General features: G+C 37.6%; 2 protein-coding genes and 1 non-coding gene across 3 annotated transcripts; 1 reads left to right on the top strand and 2 right to left on the bottom strand.

The window, feature by feature from the left end:
* On the bottom strand, positions 1 to 1,616 carry LOC111798659 (F-box protein At1g67340-like). Its single transcript, XM_023681947.1, has 3 exons — positions 1,337 to 1,616; positions 1,097 to 1,259; positions 1 to 1,017 (listed from the first exon to the last, which is right to left on the bottom strand). The coding sequence occupies exons 1-3, from the start codon at positions 1,543 to 1,545 to the stop codon at positions 253 to 255; spliced, it is 1,137 nt and encodes a 378-aa protein (XP_023537715.1). The 5' UTR covers positions 1,546 to 1,616; the 3' UTR covers positions 1 to 252.
* A 14,224-nt stretch (positions 1,617 to 15,840) lies between these two features.
* Positions 15,841 to 18,325, top strand: LOC111798098 (acyl-[acyl-carrier-protein] desaturase, chloroplastic-like). The gene is made up of 3 exons (XM_023681064.1): positions 15,841 to 16,096; positions 16,802 to 17,306; positions 17,547 to 18,325. Exons 1-3 carry the CDS (start codon positions 15,972 to 15,974, stop codon positions 18,105 to 18,107), a joined length of 1,191 nt encoding a protein of 396 aa, XP_023536832.1. The 5' UTR covers positions 15,841 to 15,971; the 3' UTR covers positions 18,108 to 18,325.
* A 600-nt stretch (positions 18,326 to 18,925) lies between these two features.
* On the bottom strand, positions 18,926 to 19,050 carry LOC111799347. Its single transcript, XR_002815817.1, has one exon. It is a non-coding gene; the product is annotated as a small nucleolar RNA snoR86 (small nucleolar RNA).
* Between the last annotated feature and the right edge of the window lie 329 nt (positions 19,051 to 19,379).

Raw genomic sequence — 19,379 nt, forward strand, 5'->3', positions numbered from 1 at the left:
TTAGGAAATTTTGAAGATTCTGAAAATCTAAAAAATTAAAAACTTTAAAATACCTAAGATCGAAGGTGACAATGGATGCACTGTACTCTACAAAAATTATATTGACAAAAGTAAAAGAAAAAGGGAAAAGTGGGGGAGGTGGGATTTAAGCCTTTTGTTTTGTTAGGTACCTCCTGTTTTCCTCTTCCGTTACAACACCCGTTACTCGCCGTTTAAATTCCTAAAACCGTAAAATCACATCCTCCGTTTAATTTAACTCTCTTCTATCACATCCTCCGCTTCGTTTTCATTTTCAACTCCGCCCTCGCCTACACCACCTTCCCCCTCATTTTCCGGCCATAGCTCCAAAGGCGAACATTCCGCCTTATGCTGCAGCTTCCAATCAAGCGCCTGACAGGCACGTGAGCAGTAGTTAACAATCCCACAAACCGAACACCGACGAAACTCGTGCCTCCTTGTCTCCGGCCGCCCACACCCCACGTGCGAACAGAGTCTCAGCCCCGGCCCCGGTGGCCCGCCGCGTATAGCGAACCACTCCGCCATAAACCGGCTCGCCGGATGAGCCTCCGCCGCCGGGACATTACAGCCGAAATCGCTTAGCAACGGACACTCTGTGGATGACCCCACCGCCGTGCGGTGGTGTGTGTGTGGATCGCACGTGACCCAAGAACGCGCAGCTCCGCCGGTAACAGTGGCTGCCGTTGACGACAGCACGGCGGCGAGTTCCCGTGCGTTGGCTTGGACGAGAAACCGACGGCCCTCCATAATGTTCTGACAAACACCATAGCCATCTTGAAGGCAATGTCCAAGCTCCCTTAAAGCATCAATATGACCCAAAAACGCAGCCCTGGCACAAAGCGCCACTCCCGCTCTCAAATCCTTATCGTTCTTCGAGCCACCGCTACCGTTGAACTGTATGACAGCAAGTGAATACAACGCCGGCGCGTGGGAGCTAATCGCCGCCTTCGCCATTAAAGAAGCTCCACTCCCTCGGTTTTGCAGACAATAAAACCGAATCTGAGGAAAAAAAAAAAAACAGAAATTCAGAGACCCAAAATCAAAAAATCGTTAAAATTTTCAAGGTGTTTGTTGTTACCATGCCGAGAATATAGCAAGCCTCAACGTTGCCGGCGTCAACGCAGTGTTTAAGAAACCGGTGAGCGGATTCCGACCAGTTTTTAGCTCCGATTGCCAAAGTTTTCTGGGAAGCCTTGGCTAAAACAAGCGAATGACGCCCTAAATTGTTGAATCTCTTGCATCTGTTACACCAAATTCAATCAGCCAAATCGATTCACAACCCCAAAAAAAAAAAAAAAGGAAAAAACATATAACGTACGTAATCAAAGCGCTGATGAAATCGGACGGGGAAGAAGCGGTGGCGCTAAGCTTAGAGAGGATAGAGATGAGGAGGTCGTCCGGCAAGGACTGAAAAAAATCAGAAACTACGGCGGAAGAGCGCGGCGGGGAAAAGCGCCTCCTTTTGGGTGAACCGGAAAAATACTGTAAATTTGTTTGTGAAGCTCTCTTCTTCATGTTGGTTCTCATGGGAGAGAGGCTGATATCTGACACAGTCAAACGCAGAGGGAAAAGGGAAGGAAGCAACAAACAAGAGCTCATTTATATATATATATATATATATGTATATAAAGAAAATATTATATGAGAGGTAGTGAATGTACGAAATTAGCCTTGGGGTTGTTGTCGTATTCAAAGGTCAAAATTGGGTTGACCCAGACGGGCTGAGGAGGGCAGCTTTTTGGAGTGCTACCCTGTTTTAGTGTACTACGAAAATAAAATTAATTAATTTTAANCTTGGGGTTGTTGTCGTATTCAAAGGTCAAAATTGGGTTGACTCAGACGGGCTGAGGAGGGCAGCTTTTTGGAGTGCTACCCTGTTTTAGTGTACTACGAAAATAAAATTAATTAATTTTAAAAAAAAATTAAAAAAATTATTAATTGGTTTCTGTTGGAAATTAATAATGTTTGTTGGGGGTGACAGATAGGATAGGGCGAGGTGGTATGAATGTATGGATGTATATATGTTTGTATTAGTAGAATAACCGTCGCGCTTAGCTTGGCTTGGCTTGGCTTTGACTTGGCTTTGACNGTTGGGGGTGACAGATAGGATAGGGCGAGGTGGTATGAATGTCTGGATGTATATATGTTTGTATTAGTAGAATAACCGTCGCGCTTAGCTTGGCTTGGCTTGGCTTTGACTTGGCTTTGGCTTGGCTTGGCTTGGCTTGGCTTTGACTTGGCTTGCTTCTCGTAGAAGCGCTTTTTTTGGGGTTTGTTGCTGTTTTCAAAAGCGCCTAAATTATAACTGCTTGCCATTAAAACATGAACAAATGAGCTGGCAGTCCACCTCAGCCTCTCTTATTTCCTTTTATTTATTTCTCATTTTTCTCATTTTTCAAAATTCTTTTTTACTTTAAAATATCTTTTTTTAAGAAAGATTTGAATTTTTTTAATATATTTAAAAAGTAAAAATATTTATAATGTTTTTAGGTTTAATTACTTTGAATTAAAATATTATAATACACATTAAACAATATCTTAATCAAAATCTTGAACATCCCCAACTACCATCTTCTTTTCCCCTTTTTCGGGTTCTTAATTTACCCGAGATGTGTAGCAGGAGATTTTATGGGATCTCGTATCAATTTGAGAAGATAACGAAACATTCCTTATAATGGTGTGAAAATCTCTCCCTAGTCGACGTGTTTTAAAATCATGAAACTGTACGTAATGGATCAAAACGAATAATATCTACTAGCGGTGGGCTTGGGCTTGAGGTTGACGACAATGTGTAATGGGCCAAAGCGGACAATATCTGCTAATAGTGGGTTTTGGCTGTTACAGATTTTCTACTTGGAGCCCAGTGATAGGAAAATATCTAGCTTGGTTCTGAGAGCAATTGTTAACTATTGACCCTACTTGTTCCGATGGGTATTCACCCCAAAGTGTTACAGACCGAAACACATTCTCATATTTTTAAAAATTCCAATATTACCCTTGACATTTTCAAAACTATTCTTTGGGTAGAAATCTTTTACAACATGGAACGACACAACAATGACTCGTGTTGGATGAAAGTCCTATATCGGCTAACTTAGGAAATGATCATCGATACGAGCCATTTTGGGAAGTCGAAAGTAAAGCCATGAGAGCTTATGCTCAAAATGGACAATATCATACCATTATGGAAAGTCGTGTTCATCTAACAACGCGAACCTTTGGATTAAGTTTGAGAAAACGACATTTTGACAAATTGACTTTTTTGTTCAATATTCTGATGGATTTTAGTATGTTATAAATTTTTAAAACGTTTAAAATAAAAATAAAAATGGTATTACAAATTTGGAAGAAAATAAGGATATTATTAAAATAAATGACGAAATTTAAACATATATAAAATGTTTGCCTCTATATGTCTGTTGTGAGGTATGTGATTAATGAAGAAAGGGACAAAAATAATAGACAAAAATTAATTAGAAACCCGACAAGTTTAGTGGCATAAGCGGCAGTTGGAGAAGAGTATAAATTAAATTAAAAATAATTATTTTAAAATTCAAAAGTGCAACTAAATTAGAATAGAAATCAACGGCTATAAATGCAAAAATGTCTGTCAGCATGGCCTCCGTCGGCGTCTAACCCTAACCGAACCACCGCCGGCCGATGGGATTGTTAACTTTATAAGTCAATCCCACCCCCTTCTCAACCACTCCTCGCCTCCCTACCCCTCTTCTAGAAACACCAATTTCAATAATTATATTCCGTTAAATATATGTTTTCGTTTTCGATCTTCGGTGTTAAATGAAAATTACTAATATATTTGTTGGCGTTAAATTTTAGGTAAGTCAGACGTTTTTTTTTTTATGTCGTAGTTTGAACAGTAGTTTAGAGGACAAAGATCTGGCGTGGACGTGATGTTGTGCTTAACCGGCTCCACTCTCATCTTTAACGTTTAATATGTTTGGTGTTAATGAAAACGCGCGATGTATAGATGATGTGGAATTATGGCTCAAGTCACGGATGGTGATGCTGGATTTGAGGTGGAATGGGTCGGTTGTAATTGTAGTCCTTGCATAAAAATCATGCGTGGATCTGGTGTAGTGCTCGTATTCTAGTGCTTAAATCGGTATGCAAATTAAGTTATATCAATAGTGTTTTCATTTACTTAGTTCAAACTGTTGTGTGTCATACATTTAAAGGGTATTTTTCTTTTAAGGATGTACGTCTTCGGTCATCGACAATCAAGGTGGGCTTTGTGTCCAGCCTAGATCCACCGCTAGCAGATATTGTCGGGTTTGAGCTTTTCCTTTTGGGCTTCCCTCTCAAGGCTTTAAAACGAGTCTGCTAGGTGAAGGTTTCCACACGCTTATAAAGGGTGTTTTGTTCTCCTCCTCAACCAATGTGAGACATCACAATCCACCTCCCTTCGGGGCCCAGCGTCCTCGCTGACACTCGTTCTTTTCTCCAATCGATGTGGGACCGCCACCAAATCCACCGTCCTTATTGGCACACTGCCTCGTATCTACCCCCCTTCGAGGAACAACCTCCTCGCTGGCACATAGTCCGGTGTCTAGCTCTGATACCATTTGTAACGCCCTAGATCCACTGCTAGCAGATATTGTTCTCTTTGAGCTTTCCCCTTCGAGCTTCCCCTCAAGACTTTAAAACACGTCTGCTAGGGGAAGGTTTCCACATCCTTATAAAGAGTGTTTTGTTCTCCTCCGTGATCAATGTGGAACATCACAGTGTCGGGTCAAATAGGCATGTTTTTAAGGTAGTATTTCGTGTAGGAGCTAGCTAGCAACATACCCGACAACATGTTAGATATTTTTCTAATTATGTGACAAAATCTTTTTTTTTACACAAATTTATCGACTGTGTTCTATTTTAAAAAAATGTTTCGATTAAAAAACTATTAATATTCGTAACGGAAATTTTAAACAAGATTAAATTAAAAATTTTACAATAATTTTAGATTAAAAGTTGAAACAAACACGAAAAACATTATTTTAAGCTAATTATTATTTTTAAACACCAAAAAGGTTTCATAAAAGTTGCTTTTAAAAATAAATTAATAATTTTGTTCATGAAAATAAACCATCCTTACTTTTAATCTTTTTATTTCCTTCACTTTCGAGACCCTCTCCCTCACGTGACCTTCTAAGTAACACTTTCATGTTTGTCAGAAAAATATCATTTCTTTAATTAAAAAATAGTGATTTTTTAAGTTTTTTTAATAATATTAAATAATTATTAAAATGCAGAAAAATTATAAAACTTTAAAAAATAAAAATAATTAATTAAGTTACTCAAGTTAAATCAAATCTTTAAAAAAGATTATTAGTAATTATTAATGAAGTGGTTAAGCTAATTTAGGTCGCTTTTACCCTAAAATTCGAGTCATTAATAATTTAGCTATATGTCGTATTCGTTATAATCGCATATCGACCTTCTCTCGATTAATTAAATGTATTTTTCATGCATTATCAATGTATACAACTAGCTAATTTACGTCGTCTGTGACTTATCGGATAAGTTTTATTTAATTTATTTTCTTTCTAATAATTAAATTAAATTGAATCTCCTAACTTCTAAACTAAGTTGGTATTTGATGTTGGCAATTAATAAATAATGAATTAACAAATAATGCATGTTTATTCGTTTGGTATATAATTACTTCACTAAATACATTTTTAATTAAAAATTAGTCCTTTTGTTAGGTAGGAAACGCCAATAATGACCTTCCTAAGCTTTAATTAAACTACATCAAATTCAACTAATACTCGCAAAATATTTTAATTTTTATTAATAGTTTTAACCAAATAAAAAATAAAGAATTATGGTCGTTTCACAAAATAATAAATTAAAAAAACTATATTTGAAATTTAAATTAAAAAAAAAAACTAGATTTGAAATTTAAATTAAAAAAAAAAAACTATATTTGAAATTTAAATTATGTGATGTTCCACAATGTTGTTGGGAGGAGAACAAACCATCATTTATAAAGGTGTGGAAACCTTTCTCCAGCAGACACGTTTTAAAGCCTTGAAGGGGCCCAAAGATGACAATATCGGCTAGCGGTGGATCTGGGCATCTGGGCCGTTATAAATTCAGTATCTAATGAAGCCTTGAGGGGGCCCAAAAAGGACAATATCGGCTAGCGATGATTTGGGCCTAAATTCAATATCTAATGAAGCCTTGAGGGGAAACCCAAAGAGGACAATATCTGCTAGCGGTGGATCTGGGCATTTGGGTCGTTACAAATTCAGTATCTAATGGCTTCGGTGGATCTGGGCATCTGGGCCGTTACAAATTCAGTATCTAATGGCTTCAACATTCCTTTTGTGAGATGTCACATCGATTAAAGAGCGGAACGAATGCCAGCAAAGACGTTGGACTCCGAATGGGGGAGGTGGGTTGTGAGATTCCACATCGGTTGGAAAAGGGCAACAAAGTGTTAGTAAAGTAAGGACGAGCCCCGAAGGGGGTGGAATGTGAGATTCCACATTGATTGAAGAGAGGAACAAAAAATTCTTTAAAATGGTACGAAACCTCTCATTAGCAAATGCATTTTAAAAACCTTAAGAAGAATCTAAAAGACAAAGCCTAAATAGGACAATATCTGATAGCGGTGAGCTTGAGCTGAGCTGTTACACATTTACATCTCTACAACATAACCACGTATTTATATATCGTACTCTTTTACTTTACTCGGGATCACTCACATTTGAATATAGTTTTGGTTCATTTATATATCGTACTCGTCACATGTCTACTAACTTTCACCTCCGTTCCGTAAATTTACAAAATACATAGCTATCAATGGATCATCTTCCACAGAAAGCAACCAAAAAAATCATAATAATAATATTATTATTATTACGAAAATAAGAGAACGTTGACCGTTGACTGCGATATCCGAACACAAAAGTTAAACCAAAATGACAGTACCGGCCACGGGTATCCACTTCCATTTCCAACTTCCACCGACATTCTTTATTTTATTTATATCATTATTTAGTCACCAATTACGTATTTTCTTTTTTCTTTTTTTTTTTTTAAATTTTATTCATATTTTTAAATTTTATTATTATTTTTTTTAATTCATGGCGAGAAAATAAAATAATGTTTATAGAAAACTTAACCATTTAATACACTTCAACGTAATTAAAAAAACGCTGTCATTTTCATAATTATTATATTATTTAACTAAATGAAGATTTAAACTTTAGCTTTTGGTCGGAAATATAATATTTTAGCGAAGAGTATGATACACCAACTATATAATATATTTATATACGTATATATATACACAAACTATATAATATGTTTTATAACATATGAAGCCAAAAATAAATTTGTTTGGAAGAGTAATGAGATTAGGTATTTATGGTGAAGCAAACTAAGCAATAGATGCATCATTTAATCACATTAATTAAAAAGGGTCGGTATCTAATCTCTTTAATTATGATTATGACTTTTTTTTATTTTAATTTTTTTTCTTTCATTAAATTATTATTACACATTTTTGTTTGAAATATTTCCAATTTTTTCCTAATTTATTAATATGCATTTATCACCGTTTAATTTTGTTTGCCACGTAATTATTATTTTTTTTAAAAAAATCTTTTTAACTCAAAAGCTAAGAGGATTACGGAAGGTTAGAGAGTTCTTTGCTTGAAAGAAGAGCTAAACGTTGAAATGAAATCATACCTATTAAGCGACGGTTTGTTACTCGAGTCAAATCGAAGTTAAGAGTTGAGTAAAGAAGATCGTTACGCACCTTGATAGTGATTGCATCTTTCTTTAGTTATATAAATGAGCGTATGGATTGCATTAAATGAGCTCGAGTGCATCGAGACCCTGGTAGGGTATAGTACTATTTGGTCGTTTAAGTACATATCACCCCTAAAAGTTAGTCGGTCGAATTTAGCTCGTGTTCGAATGAGAGAATCTATTATGTGACACCCGAGTAAAATAGAAGTAGGTAACATGACTATTTCGGAGGAGAATGTCAGGGTCATCAGACGATAAATTTAGATTTGGAATCCAGATCCAAATCCCGGGCATAGGTTGTTACATACTATGTTCTTCATCGAAGAATGGAACGAGCACACGTCCTTTAATGGAGACATTACGTTCTTGGAAACAATGAGACGTTATCTCTAACGACTCAATTTAGAGGTTTTAAACCCTAATTTCGATGAACAGAGAAGACTGCGTCTTATCGAATACAAAAAACATGAATAGACTACGTCGTAAGGGCGTATTCGTCTAAACCCATTTTCACTTGACAACCCGAGACGACACGTCAGCGCATAATATTGTATAATTCCAACTATGACCCTACAAAGAATAAGATTAAAAAATGAAAGCATTGAATAAAGAAGTGAATGAGAGAGAGAGAGAAGAAAAATGATTGGGCAAAACCTGTGTCCCCGGCCTCAATGCATGCCTCTGCCTCCAACAGTTGAATAAGTTTGAGTGTGGTGGGCAATAATCCACTGCACCCAACACTCCCAAAACTTCAAGATTTGGTTCATTATTAGCCTCTCGATTTGGGGACCACGCAACCACCCTTCTAGTGTTACTCTCTTCAAGATGACAGCTCAACACTACATATATAGATAGATTGTATCGTTGTTCATAATTGTCAAAATCTTTCCTTAATAGATACGTTTTAAAATCGTGAGACTAATAGAGATACGTAATAGACCAAAATGGATAATATCTAACAACGGTGGTCTTAGACTATTACAAATGGTATCAAACCCAGGCATCGAGCAGTGTGTTAGCGAGGACACTGGGCCCTCGAGGGAGGTGAATTGTGAGATCCCATATCGGTTGGAGAGAGGAAAACACGCATTACTCATTAAGGTATGAAAACCTCTTACCCTCGAACAAGTCAGTCAACTAAAACTTGGGTCGCTGCTCGGATGATGTTTGAAGCCTTGTTCTTGAAAAAACGAGACAGAGAGTTTCTATTAAGGATATTTAATACTAAATTATAGTTTGCCTTCTTACCAGGGATCTTTCCATAAATTATTCTTTTCATTTATTACTATTTTCATATCCTTGTAATTTAAGAGTGGTTTTCGCAATTTTCTCTACAATTCTACTGTGTCAAAATCTTACTCTTTTGAGACTTATAGTACTGTATCACATCGGTTAGAGAGAGGAACAAAACATTCCTTACAAGGGTGTACAAACATCTCCCTAATAGACACGTTTTAAAATCGTGAGACTGACAGAAATACATAATGGGCCAAAGCGGACAATATCTAATAGCGGTGGGTTTAGACGGTTACAAATGGTATTAGAGCCAGACACTGAGTGTTGTGTCAGCGAGGACGCTGGGCCCTCAAGAGAGGTGTGTTGTGAGTTCTCACGTCAGTTGGAGAGAGGAAAACACGCATTACTCATAAGGGTATAAAAACCTCTTGTCCTCGAACAAATGAGTCAACTAAAACTTGAGTAGCCATTGAGATGACGTATGCTCAAGCTTCAAGAGCCTTGTTCTTGAAAGAAGGAGTCAGAGAGTTTCGAAAAATGTTTGAAAACCGATTTGAGAAAGCAATGTTATAAGCTAGCAAACAATAAGCAACAACGACGTTTATAACATACAAAAAGGTTTGAATAGATATGGTGTGGATAAGTATGGTCGTGACACTGGGCAGGGTCGGGGAGTGGAGCATGTGAAGGATGAATAATGAAAATCTGAAGCGAAAAAGGATAGACACAAAGAGAAGGGCCTCATAATTCCTTAAAGAGGGGACCAACACCAAATCCCTTTGCTTTGTCTTCTGGCTTCCAAATTGTTACCCTCAGAAATTGGGTATTTGTGGTAATAATAACCACCAAATTTCACTGCCGAGACCTTCACTTCTCATAAGATCCCCTAATCATTTCATGCCGATCAGATCAAATCCTCTGTTTTTCTTTTGTTTTTCATTCAATTCTTTTGCTTCTCCTGAAAGAAAACTTGGTTCGTTTCTGTACCCAAATCCCAATGGATGCCAACTGGTTTACTCCACTTTTCAACGTCCAAAAGCTGGAGGTGCTTTCAAGGTGTTTGTGAAAAGTCCTCAATGAAATCTGCTCTTCTTCAAGCCAATGCATGATTGCCCACATGGCTGAAAGCGCTTTTGAGACAGGTTTCATGCTCGAATTCCACTCTTTTTCTTGCCATTTTCAAGATTTGTTTGTTGATTATCTGTGTCATCTTACCAAACCCTGCTTTTAATTGTTTGATATTTGGTGGAGATTTGTGTAGATAAGTCGTTTGATTGAATGATAATGCTATGATTTGTAGGTGTTAAAACTACAGTTTTGCTTCCTTAAATCCCACAAATTTTGGGTTTTTTCTTGGTTGGTGTGTTCTTCTTTGAATCTCTAATCATTAGCTGAATCTGTTGTGAAATCAAATCCACACCCCTTCATAATTGGGAGCTCAGTTAGAATAATTATGTTGTTGAGTTTAAACTAAGCATGTTTTGATCTGTAACAGTGAAAGAGGGAATTTTACAAGTAATGGACTTGGATAATTCTGATGGTGATGGTTTCTAGGGTGGGCTGAGGAATGAAAATGGAAAAGATCCCTCATCATCAAGCCCAAAACTTCAGTCCACCATCAAATTCGACCGATCCAATCAAACCGAGTCAATTTATTTCGTTAATAAATATTTGTCGGGTAAATTTCTAAGGCTAGGAGAATACCTAAGGTATGAGATCCCACATTAATTGGAGAAGGAAACAAGTGTCAGTGAGAACGCTAGGCCCTGAAGGAGGTGAATCATTAGATCCCACGTTGGCTATGGAGAGGAACAAACATTTTTGTATCAGAACTGGGATGCTGGGACATTGGCAAGGTATGAGATCTAGGACATTGGCAAGGTATCAGAGCTAGGACATTGGCAAGGTATGAGATCTCTCTCAAGTAGACCCATTTTAAGAACCTTGAGGGGAAGCCCAAAAATGACAATTTCTGCCAGCGGTGGGCTTAGGCTGTTACAATAGTATCAGAGCTAGACACCAGGCGGTGTGCCAACGAGGACGTTGGGTCTCGAAGGAAGTGGACACCGGGCGGTGTGTCAAGAAGGACATTGGACTCGAAGGGAGGTGGATTATGAGGTCCCACATCAATTAGAAAAGAGAATGACTCCTAGCGAGGACGCTGGGCTCCAAAGGAGAGTGGATTGTAAGATCTCACGTCGACTGGAAGAAATAATGAAGTAATCTCGAAAGGGAAAGCTCAAATAAGACAATATCTATTAGTATGATGAACCAAAAGAGGTATGAACTTTTAAAAACCAAAAGAGGTATGAACCAAAATGGCCCCGAGAAAAAACCTAATTATGTGCACACCCGAATGTTACGTAATTTAAATAATTAAATGGGTATATATTATGGTTGGAAAACTAAATATTTACTCCACCAAGTTACAAGTACAAAATTTGTACCTTTAAACCTAAAGTAAAAATTCAATGCAACATTCTAACAAAAGTCCCATTAAAAGGAATCCTTCAAAATCGGCTGTTGGGTTGGCTAGCCGACAACTGCACGGTGATCGGCCGCCCTCTTCCACCGCCGCCGCAACTTCTACACGACATCCGACCCGACCCGGAACACGATCGGCACCCAACATCTCCATCGGACCACCGGACACATATGCATGTAACCCGACCCGACCCATTACATGTGGCGCACCTCGGCATCGGCCTGGCCATCGGCTTCTGCTCAATGACGGACTTCACCACCACCGCGCCGGCCAACACGCTCAGGCCGGTGGCAATCTGACTCAGCGCAATCGGATCCATTCTGAGAGAGTAAAGAAAACCGCCGGTTTGAATCGGAAAAAGGATATTGAGATGAAATGAAAAGCGATGAACGGCGAATAGCAAAAATGGGGTTTAAATAAATAAACACAAAATTGTTTACTTCGTTAGGTTTTTNGCCGATCAGATCAAATCCTCTGTTTTTCTTTTGTTTTTCATTCAATTCTTTTGCTTCTCCTGAAAGAAAACTTGGTTCGTTTCTGTACCCAAATCCCAATGGATGCCAACTGGTTTACTCCACTTTTCAACGTCCAAAAGCTGGAGGTGCTTTCAAGGTGTTTGTGAAAAGTCCTCAATGAAATCTGCTCTTCTTCAAGCCAATGCATGATTGCCCACATGGCTGAAAGCGCTTTTGAGACAGGTTTCATGCTCGAATTCCACTCTTTTTCTTGCCATTTTCAAGATTTGTTTGTTGATTATCTGTGTCATCTTACCAAACCCTGCTTTTAATTGTTTGATATTTGGTGGAGATTTGTGTAGATAAGTCGTTTGATTGAATGATAATGCTATGATTTGTAGGTGTTAAAACTACAGTTTTGCTTCCTTAAATCCCACAAATTTTGGGTTTTTTCTTGGTTGGTGTGTTCTTCTTTGAATCTCTAATCATTAGCTGAATCTGTTGTGAAATCAAATCCACACCCCTTCATAATTGGGAGCTCAGTTAGAATAATTATGTTGTTGAGTTTAAACTAAGCATGTTTTGATCTGTAACAGTGAAAGAGGGAATTTTACAAGTAATGGACTTGGATAATTCTGATGGTGATGGTTTCTAGGGTGGGCTGAGGAATGAAAATGGAAAAGATCCCTCATCATCAAGCCCAAAACTTCAGTCCACCATCAAATTCGACCGATCCAATCAAACCGAGTCAATTTATTTCGTTAATAAATATTTGTCGGGTAAATTTCTAAGGCTAGGAGAATACCTAAGGTATGAGATCCCACATTAATTGGAGAAGGAAACAAGTGTCAGTGAGAACGCTAGGCCCTGAAGGAGGTGAATCATTAGATCCCACGTTGGCTATGGAGAGGAACAAACATTTTTGTATCAGAACTGGGATGCTGGGACATTGGCAAGGTATGAGATCTAGGACATTGGCAAGGTATCAGAGCTAGGACATTGGCAAGGTATGAGATCTCTCTCAAGTAGACCCATTTTAAGAACCTTGAGGGGAAGCCCAAAAATGACAATTTCTGCCAGCGGTGGGCTTAGGCTGTTACAATAGTATCAGAGCTAGACACCAGGCGGTGTGCCAACGAGGACGTTGGGTCTCGAAGGAAGTGGACACCGGGCGGTGTGTCAAGAAGGACATTGGACTCGAAGGGAGGTGGATTATGAGGTCCCACATCAATTAGAAAAGAGAATGACTCCTAGCGAGGACGCTGGGCTCCAAAGGAGAGTGGATTGTAAGATCTCACGTCGACTGGAAGAAATAATGAAGTAATCTCGAAAGGGAAAGCTCAAATAAGACAATATCTATTAGTATGATGAACCAAAAGAGGTATGAACTTTTAAAAACCAAAAGAGGTATGAACCAAAATGGCCCCGAGAAAAAACCTAATTATGTGCACACCCGAATGTTACGTAATTTAAATAATTAAATGGGTATATATTATGGTTGGAAAACTAAATATTTACTCCACCAAGTTACAAGTACAAAATTTGTACCTTTAAACCTAAAGTAAAAATTCAATGCAACATTCTAACAAAAGTCCCATTAAAAGGAATCCTTCAAAATCGGCTGTTGGGTTGGCTAGCCGACAACTGCACGGTGATCGGCCGCCCTCTTCCACCGCCGCCGCAACTTCTACACGACATCCGACCCGACCCGGAACACGATCGGCACCCAACATCTCCATCGGACCACCGGACACATATGCATGTAACCCGACCCGACCCATTACATGTGGCGCACCTCGGCATCGGCCTGGCCATCGGCTTCTGCTCAATGACGGACTTCACCACCACCGCGCCGGCCAACACGCTCAGGCCGGTGGCAATCTGACTCAGCGCAATCGGATCCATTCTGAGAGAGTAAAGAAAACCGCCGGTTTGAATCGGAAAAAGGATATTGAGATGAAATGAAAAGCGATGAACGGCGAATAGCAAAAATGGGGTTTAAATAAATAAACACAAAATTGTTTACTTCGTTAGGTTTTTCCTTAGAGTTGAATTGACGGTTTCTATTGGAAGACCGACCCAAAAAAAAAACAAAAACAAAAAAAAAACAAAAAAAATGGATGCATTTGAATCACGTGTCGAAAATACAGCGACGGCGGCGACCCAAAGTCAAAATTGGAAGCTTTGAATATTTTGCATTTTGCGACGGGCCCTCCGTTGGCCGTCGGCGGACGGCATTGTCGACGGCAAATATTTCAATTTCAAGTTTTCTTTTGTTGGAGCTCTTCAAATTGAAGATGCCCCGATCTCGACAACTCTCGTAGAATCACCCTTTAAACATAAGCGGATGGTTAACAGTCAAGTCCATCACTCGTAGATATTATAAGTTTTAGCTCGTAGAGCTCTTAACTTCACCATTTTTTAAAACGCCTGCTAGAGAAGAATTTCCGTTCCCTCGAGATCTTTGATCTTCTAGTAATAAGTTTTCAACTATTTTGTCGGCTTGATAAATTAATTAAACAATTTTATCAGTTATTACGTATTAAATTAATTGTTTTAGTAGTTTTTTTTTTTCCATTAATTGTTTATAATTAATGCAACTAATAAGTAAGATATATAATGGAAAAATATTTAATGGTTTTTTTTCTTTGAAATTAAATTAGTGAACATTGAATAACTTATTGTTGTATTATTGACAATTATTGTAAAATTAGGAAAAATATATTTTATGATTTTTTTTTCTTTGAAATTGAATTAGTGAACATTTAATAACCTATTGTTGTATTATTGACATATATTACATTCGTTTAGGCATATATTCTTTTGAGTTGGTAAAGGGGTACTAATGATAATACTAATTTATTTTGAATTTTATACGTCATATGCCATAATATAAATAATTTTGTGTAATTAACGCCAACATTCAATCAATAGCCCAAATGTTCTAATACTCCAATCAGCTCCCTTTGGGGTTAGCGTCCTCGCTGGCACATAGTCCGGTGTATGACTCTGATACCATTTGTAACGGCTAGTGGATATTGTCCTCTTTAAGCCTTCTCTTTCAGGCTAGGGGAGGTGTTCGCACCCTTATATAATTTAATTTGGGTGATAGTTTTTCGAAAATATAAATTGAATTTTGATGTATAAAATTAATAAAATAAATAAATATTTTACCATTAATATTTTATTTTTTTATTTAAAATAAAAAATTTGAATGCTTTGATTGGAAACAAATTATTGAAATATTTATTTCAACATCCATAATTCAAACCCAAAGTAAAAATTCAAAAAAATTTATTTGAAAAAATTTCAATTAATTTAATATTATTAATTAATGGAGGATTGCATTAAAAAGTAGGAATTTATTTAACCCCACCAAGAAACTCCATTAATTTAATATTATTAATTAATGGAAGATTGCATTAAAAAGTAGGAGGTTTATTTAACAAAAATACATTGGTTTTAAATTTATTGTTGGCTTTTCTTTTTTAATTTTATTTTATTTATGAGTAAATAATGTTTGATAATTTATTTAAAATTATATTTAGTTTCTTATTTAAAAAAATTATAATCCCAATTCAAAATTTGGATATATGTTTTTTTAAAAAATTTTTTTTAATATATTTAATAAACAAATTTCAATAAATTTTTTTACAATTTAACTCAAATTATATAATAATAATATTGACAATATGTGAAATAATAATAGATAATAATTAACCATTACCACTGAATTATTTTTGAAGGATTGTTATTTGAAAGGTTTTATTATTATTATTATTATTATTATTATTATTATTATTATTATTTTGTATTTTGTATATATATATTTTTGGATATAAAAAGCACTTTACATGTCAGAATAAGCTGTGCTCTTTCTGGTATTCATTTAGCATCACAGTCACATACGGAAAGGAAGGTCCATTTCCTTCTTCTTCTTCCGAGGAAGCGTTTTCCGACGAGCTCACCGGAATAAGGAAGGTGCATACTGAAACAGTAGGATAATGGCGCTCCAATTCCATCTTCTCTCCTCTCAATCTCCTAAGTTGCCGTCCTTTGCGATGCCGCAGCTTGCGAGTTTCAGATCTCCAAAGTTCGTTGTGGCCTCCACTCTCCGCTCCACTTCCAGGTAGATTCTCCTTCTTTTATTATAATGGAGTGTGTTCCTGAATGGCGATGAATATGAAGCCGTTTCAATTGCATTGTTATCGTTCTGTTTTTCTTCGTTTTCTATCGCATATCACGTCGACTGAGTGATTATGGCTCATTCCTGCCGGTACGAATAGGTTTCTTCCTTATTCTGTTATAATTCCAGAAAACGAAAATAGATGTTCAATTTTCTTTGCTGTGGCCGTAAATTTGATCTGTAGTTAACCGTGTGGTTGCATGATTGTTCATTTGGTATTCTTTGGTGTATTTGGCGGAGCGGCGTTCACTTTTTCTGTCTTCTTGCGAGTGTTCTATCTTGTTCATTTATTCTTCGCTCTGATCTTCCGCAGCTCATTTGTTCCTTTTTCCTGACATTTCTCTGCTTATATGTTCATAAACCGTTAATAGACCAAGTTTTTCAGGGTATAAATCTCTGTAATCCGATTCCTTACTTGGACAGTGTAAATGGATTAAATTATAAGAAATATTTTAAATCCAAAACGAACATTTGTGAACAATGTGGATTCTTATCCAATAAAGACAGAATAAACTAAGGCTAGACTTAATTATTTAGAAGAATTGTAATCTGCCTATCGTTCCAAATTGTAATCTGCCTATGCAGGAACGAGAAATCTCTGTTGCTCAACTATTTTGCCTTGTTTTGTGTGTTTCGTAAACATACCAGGGAGGTCGAGGCCCTTAAGAAACCCTTTAAGCCTCCTAGGGAAGTGCATCTTCAAGTAACCCACTCGATGCCACCACATAAGATAGAGATGTTTAAATGTCTGGAGGATTGGGCAGCAGAGAACATTTTAGTTTATTTGAAACCAGTGGAGAGGTGTTGGCAACCACTGGATTTCTTGCCAGATCCGGCATCTGAGGGATTTCAGGAGCACGTGATGGAACTTAGAGAGAGGGCAAAGGAAGTCCCCGATGATTACTTCGTCGTTTTAGTTGGAGACATGATAACAGAAGATGCCCTTCCTACTTACCAGACAATGCTTAACACCATGGATGGAGTTAGGGATGAAACTGGAGCAAGCCTCAGTTCTTGGGCCATTTGGACGAGGTCTTGGACTGCTGAAGAGAACAGGCATGGTGACCTACTAAACAAATATCTTTACCTATCAGGGCGAGTTGATATGAGGCAGGTTGAGAAAACTATTCAGTATTTGATTGGATCAGGAATGGTGAGATCCATCTAACACTATCGAATTTTCCTTTTCCTCATCACATTACTTTCAAATTTTGGTCTTCTTCAAACCCACGAGTGATTAAGCGCACACACGTTCATACTAGGCTATACTTAATTCATTACAACCTTCACAATTGCTGATGCATTTTGGAGTATTCCACGCACAATTTCTCCATTTTTTCACTAGTCCTGCTAAATTCTTTATTAAAATTTCGTATGGATTGTGTTTATATAGGACCCAGGGACTGAAAACAACCCTTACCTAGGATTTATATACACATCATTTCAAGAGAGAGCAACCTTCATCTCCCATGGGAACACTGCCAGATTAGCAAAGGAGCACGGAGACATAAAGTTGGCCCAATTATGTGGAACAATTGCTGCAGATGAGAAGCGACACGAAGCTGCATATACAAAAATAGTTGAAAAGCTGTTTGAGATAGACCCTGAAGGAACCGTCCTGTGTTTTGAAGACATGATGAGGAAGAACATTACAATGCCAGCACACATGATGTACGATGGCCGTGACAACAACCTCTTCAATCACTTCTCGGCAGTTGCTCAGAGGCTGGGGGTTTATACAGCCAAGGACTACGCCGACATAGTGGAGTTTTTGGTTGGGAGATGGAAGGTGGAACAGCTCACAGGACTGTCAGGCCAGGGGCAGAAGGCTCAGGATTATGTGTGTGGATTACCAGCAAGAATTAGAAGGCTAGAAGAAAGAGCTCAAACACGGGCGAAAGAAGGTCCTACAGTTCCGTTCAGTTGGATTTTCAATCGGGAGGTTAAGCTGTAGTAGGTGCAAAGAAGCAAAAGAAGGAATAATCGCCACTGTCAAAAGGATAAGAAACTAGCAATTCGTGTTCTAGTGAAAACACATCGTGTGGAGTAAATTAGAGATACGAAGTAGGAGAGTTTAAGCGTTCTCTACGTTTTTCTTCTTTTTGTGTAACTTGCGTCAGCTGTAATATCTGGTTCCTCAGAATAACAAAATAATCTAAACATTATACATTATAAATATGTTCTTATATATAAATCTGTGTCTGGATTTTAACAAAATTAGTGGCCAAATTCCTATTTGGGTTTTGAATTTATAATCAATCTTCTGTTTTAGTGGCATTCAAAATTGGGTGGCAGGCACCCGACCCGCCACAACGTGCACATTCGGCCACCGTCAAACACCCTCGGGGGGTGGGGGTTCACCGATGTGCGGCGCCACAAATCCATTGCGGACGCTGTTTTCTTCAACCATTGCTACTAGAGATTGCACTTCAACTAATAATTATTAAACTAAAAAAATCACTTAAATCTTTTTGTTTGTGGTGTGAAGAAATAAGAGATTGGGGAGGAACGCTGAAAGGGACTCGTAAGCTATGAATGAGGATCGAATTTGAAAAAACAAAAGCATCGCTAATCTTTAAGAGTTTTGCACCTGGAATCTAAATGAGCTACCAAGAGTACGGAAATTCGTTTGAACTTTCTGGATCTAATTTCATGTGGAAAATCCAGAAAATGAATAAAAAAACAGCAGAAACGGAGATTTGGTCAGATAAAAGACTTGAGAATCAAAACGTGAAAAGTGATGAACAGAAGAAGAGAATGAGATTTAAAATGAATGTAGCGACTTGTTCGAGGCCATAATCAAAACTAAAGAAATTTGACAGGCACGGAGAACCGCTAACGTTTATATGGCCAACCTTCAATGCAATTCACGCCATTATAAATCGACGCCCTTGCTCTGCAAATTGGCTTCCCTCCATTGTTCTTCTTCCATTCAAGCAAATCGAAATTAAAAAACATTTTTCATTTTTTTCTTCAAAAGAGAGATAAGGAAAAACTAGAACAGACCATTACGGAAGAAACAACCCTAAACGAAAACGCTGAGAATAACGAAGAAGAAACCCTAGAAATTGGAACTCGGAAAAGATCACCGCAAGAGGATTATGAAGAACTGCGATGTTGAAGGCGGCTTTTATAGGCTCTGAAGAAGATGAGCGAAAAGAAAACCCTAACCGCATTAGATTGAATTACAAATAAGCCCTCACAAATTCAATAAAACTCGGTTTCG

Source organism: Cucurbita pepo, chromosome LG07 (assembly GCF_002806865.2).
Source record: "Cucurbita pepo subsp. pepo cultivar mu-cu-16 chromosome LG07, ASM280686v2, whole genome shotgun sequence".
In the NCBI taxonomy this organism is placed as follows: domain Eukaryota; kingdom Viridiplantae; phylum Streptophyta; class Magnoliopsida; order Cucurbitales; family Cucurbitaceae; genus Cucurbita; species Cucurbita pepo.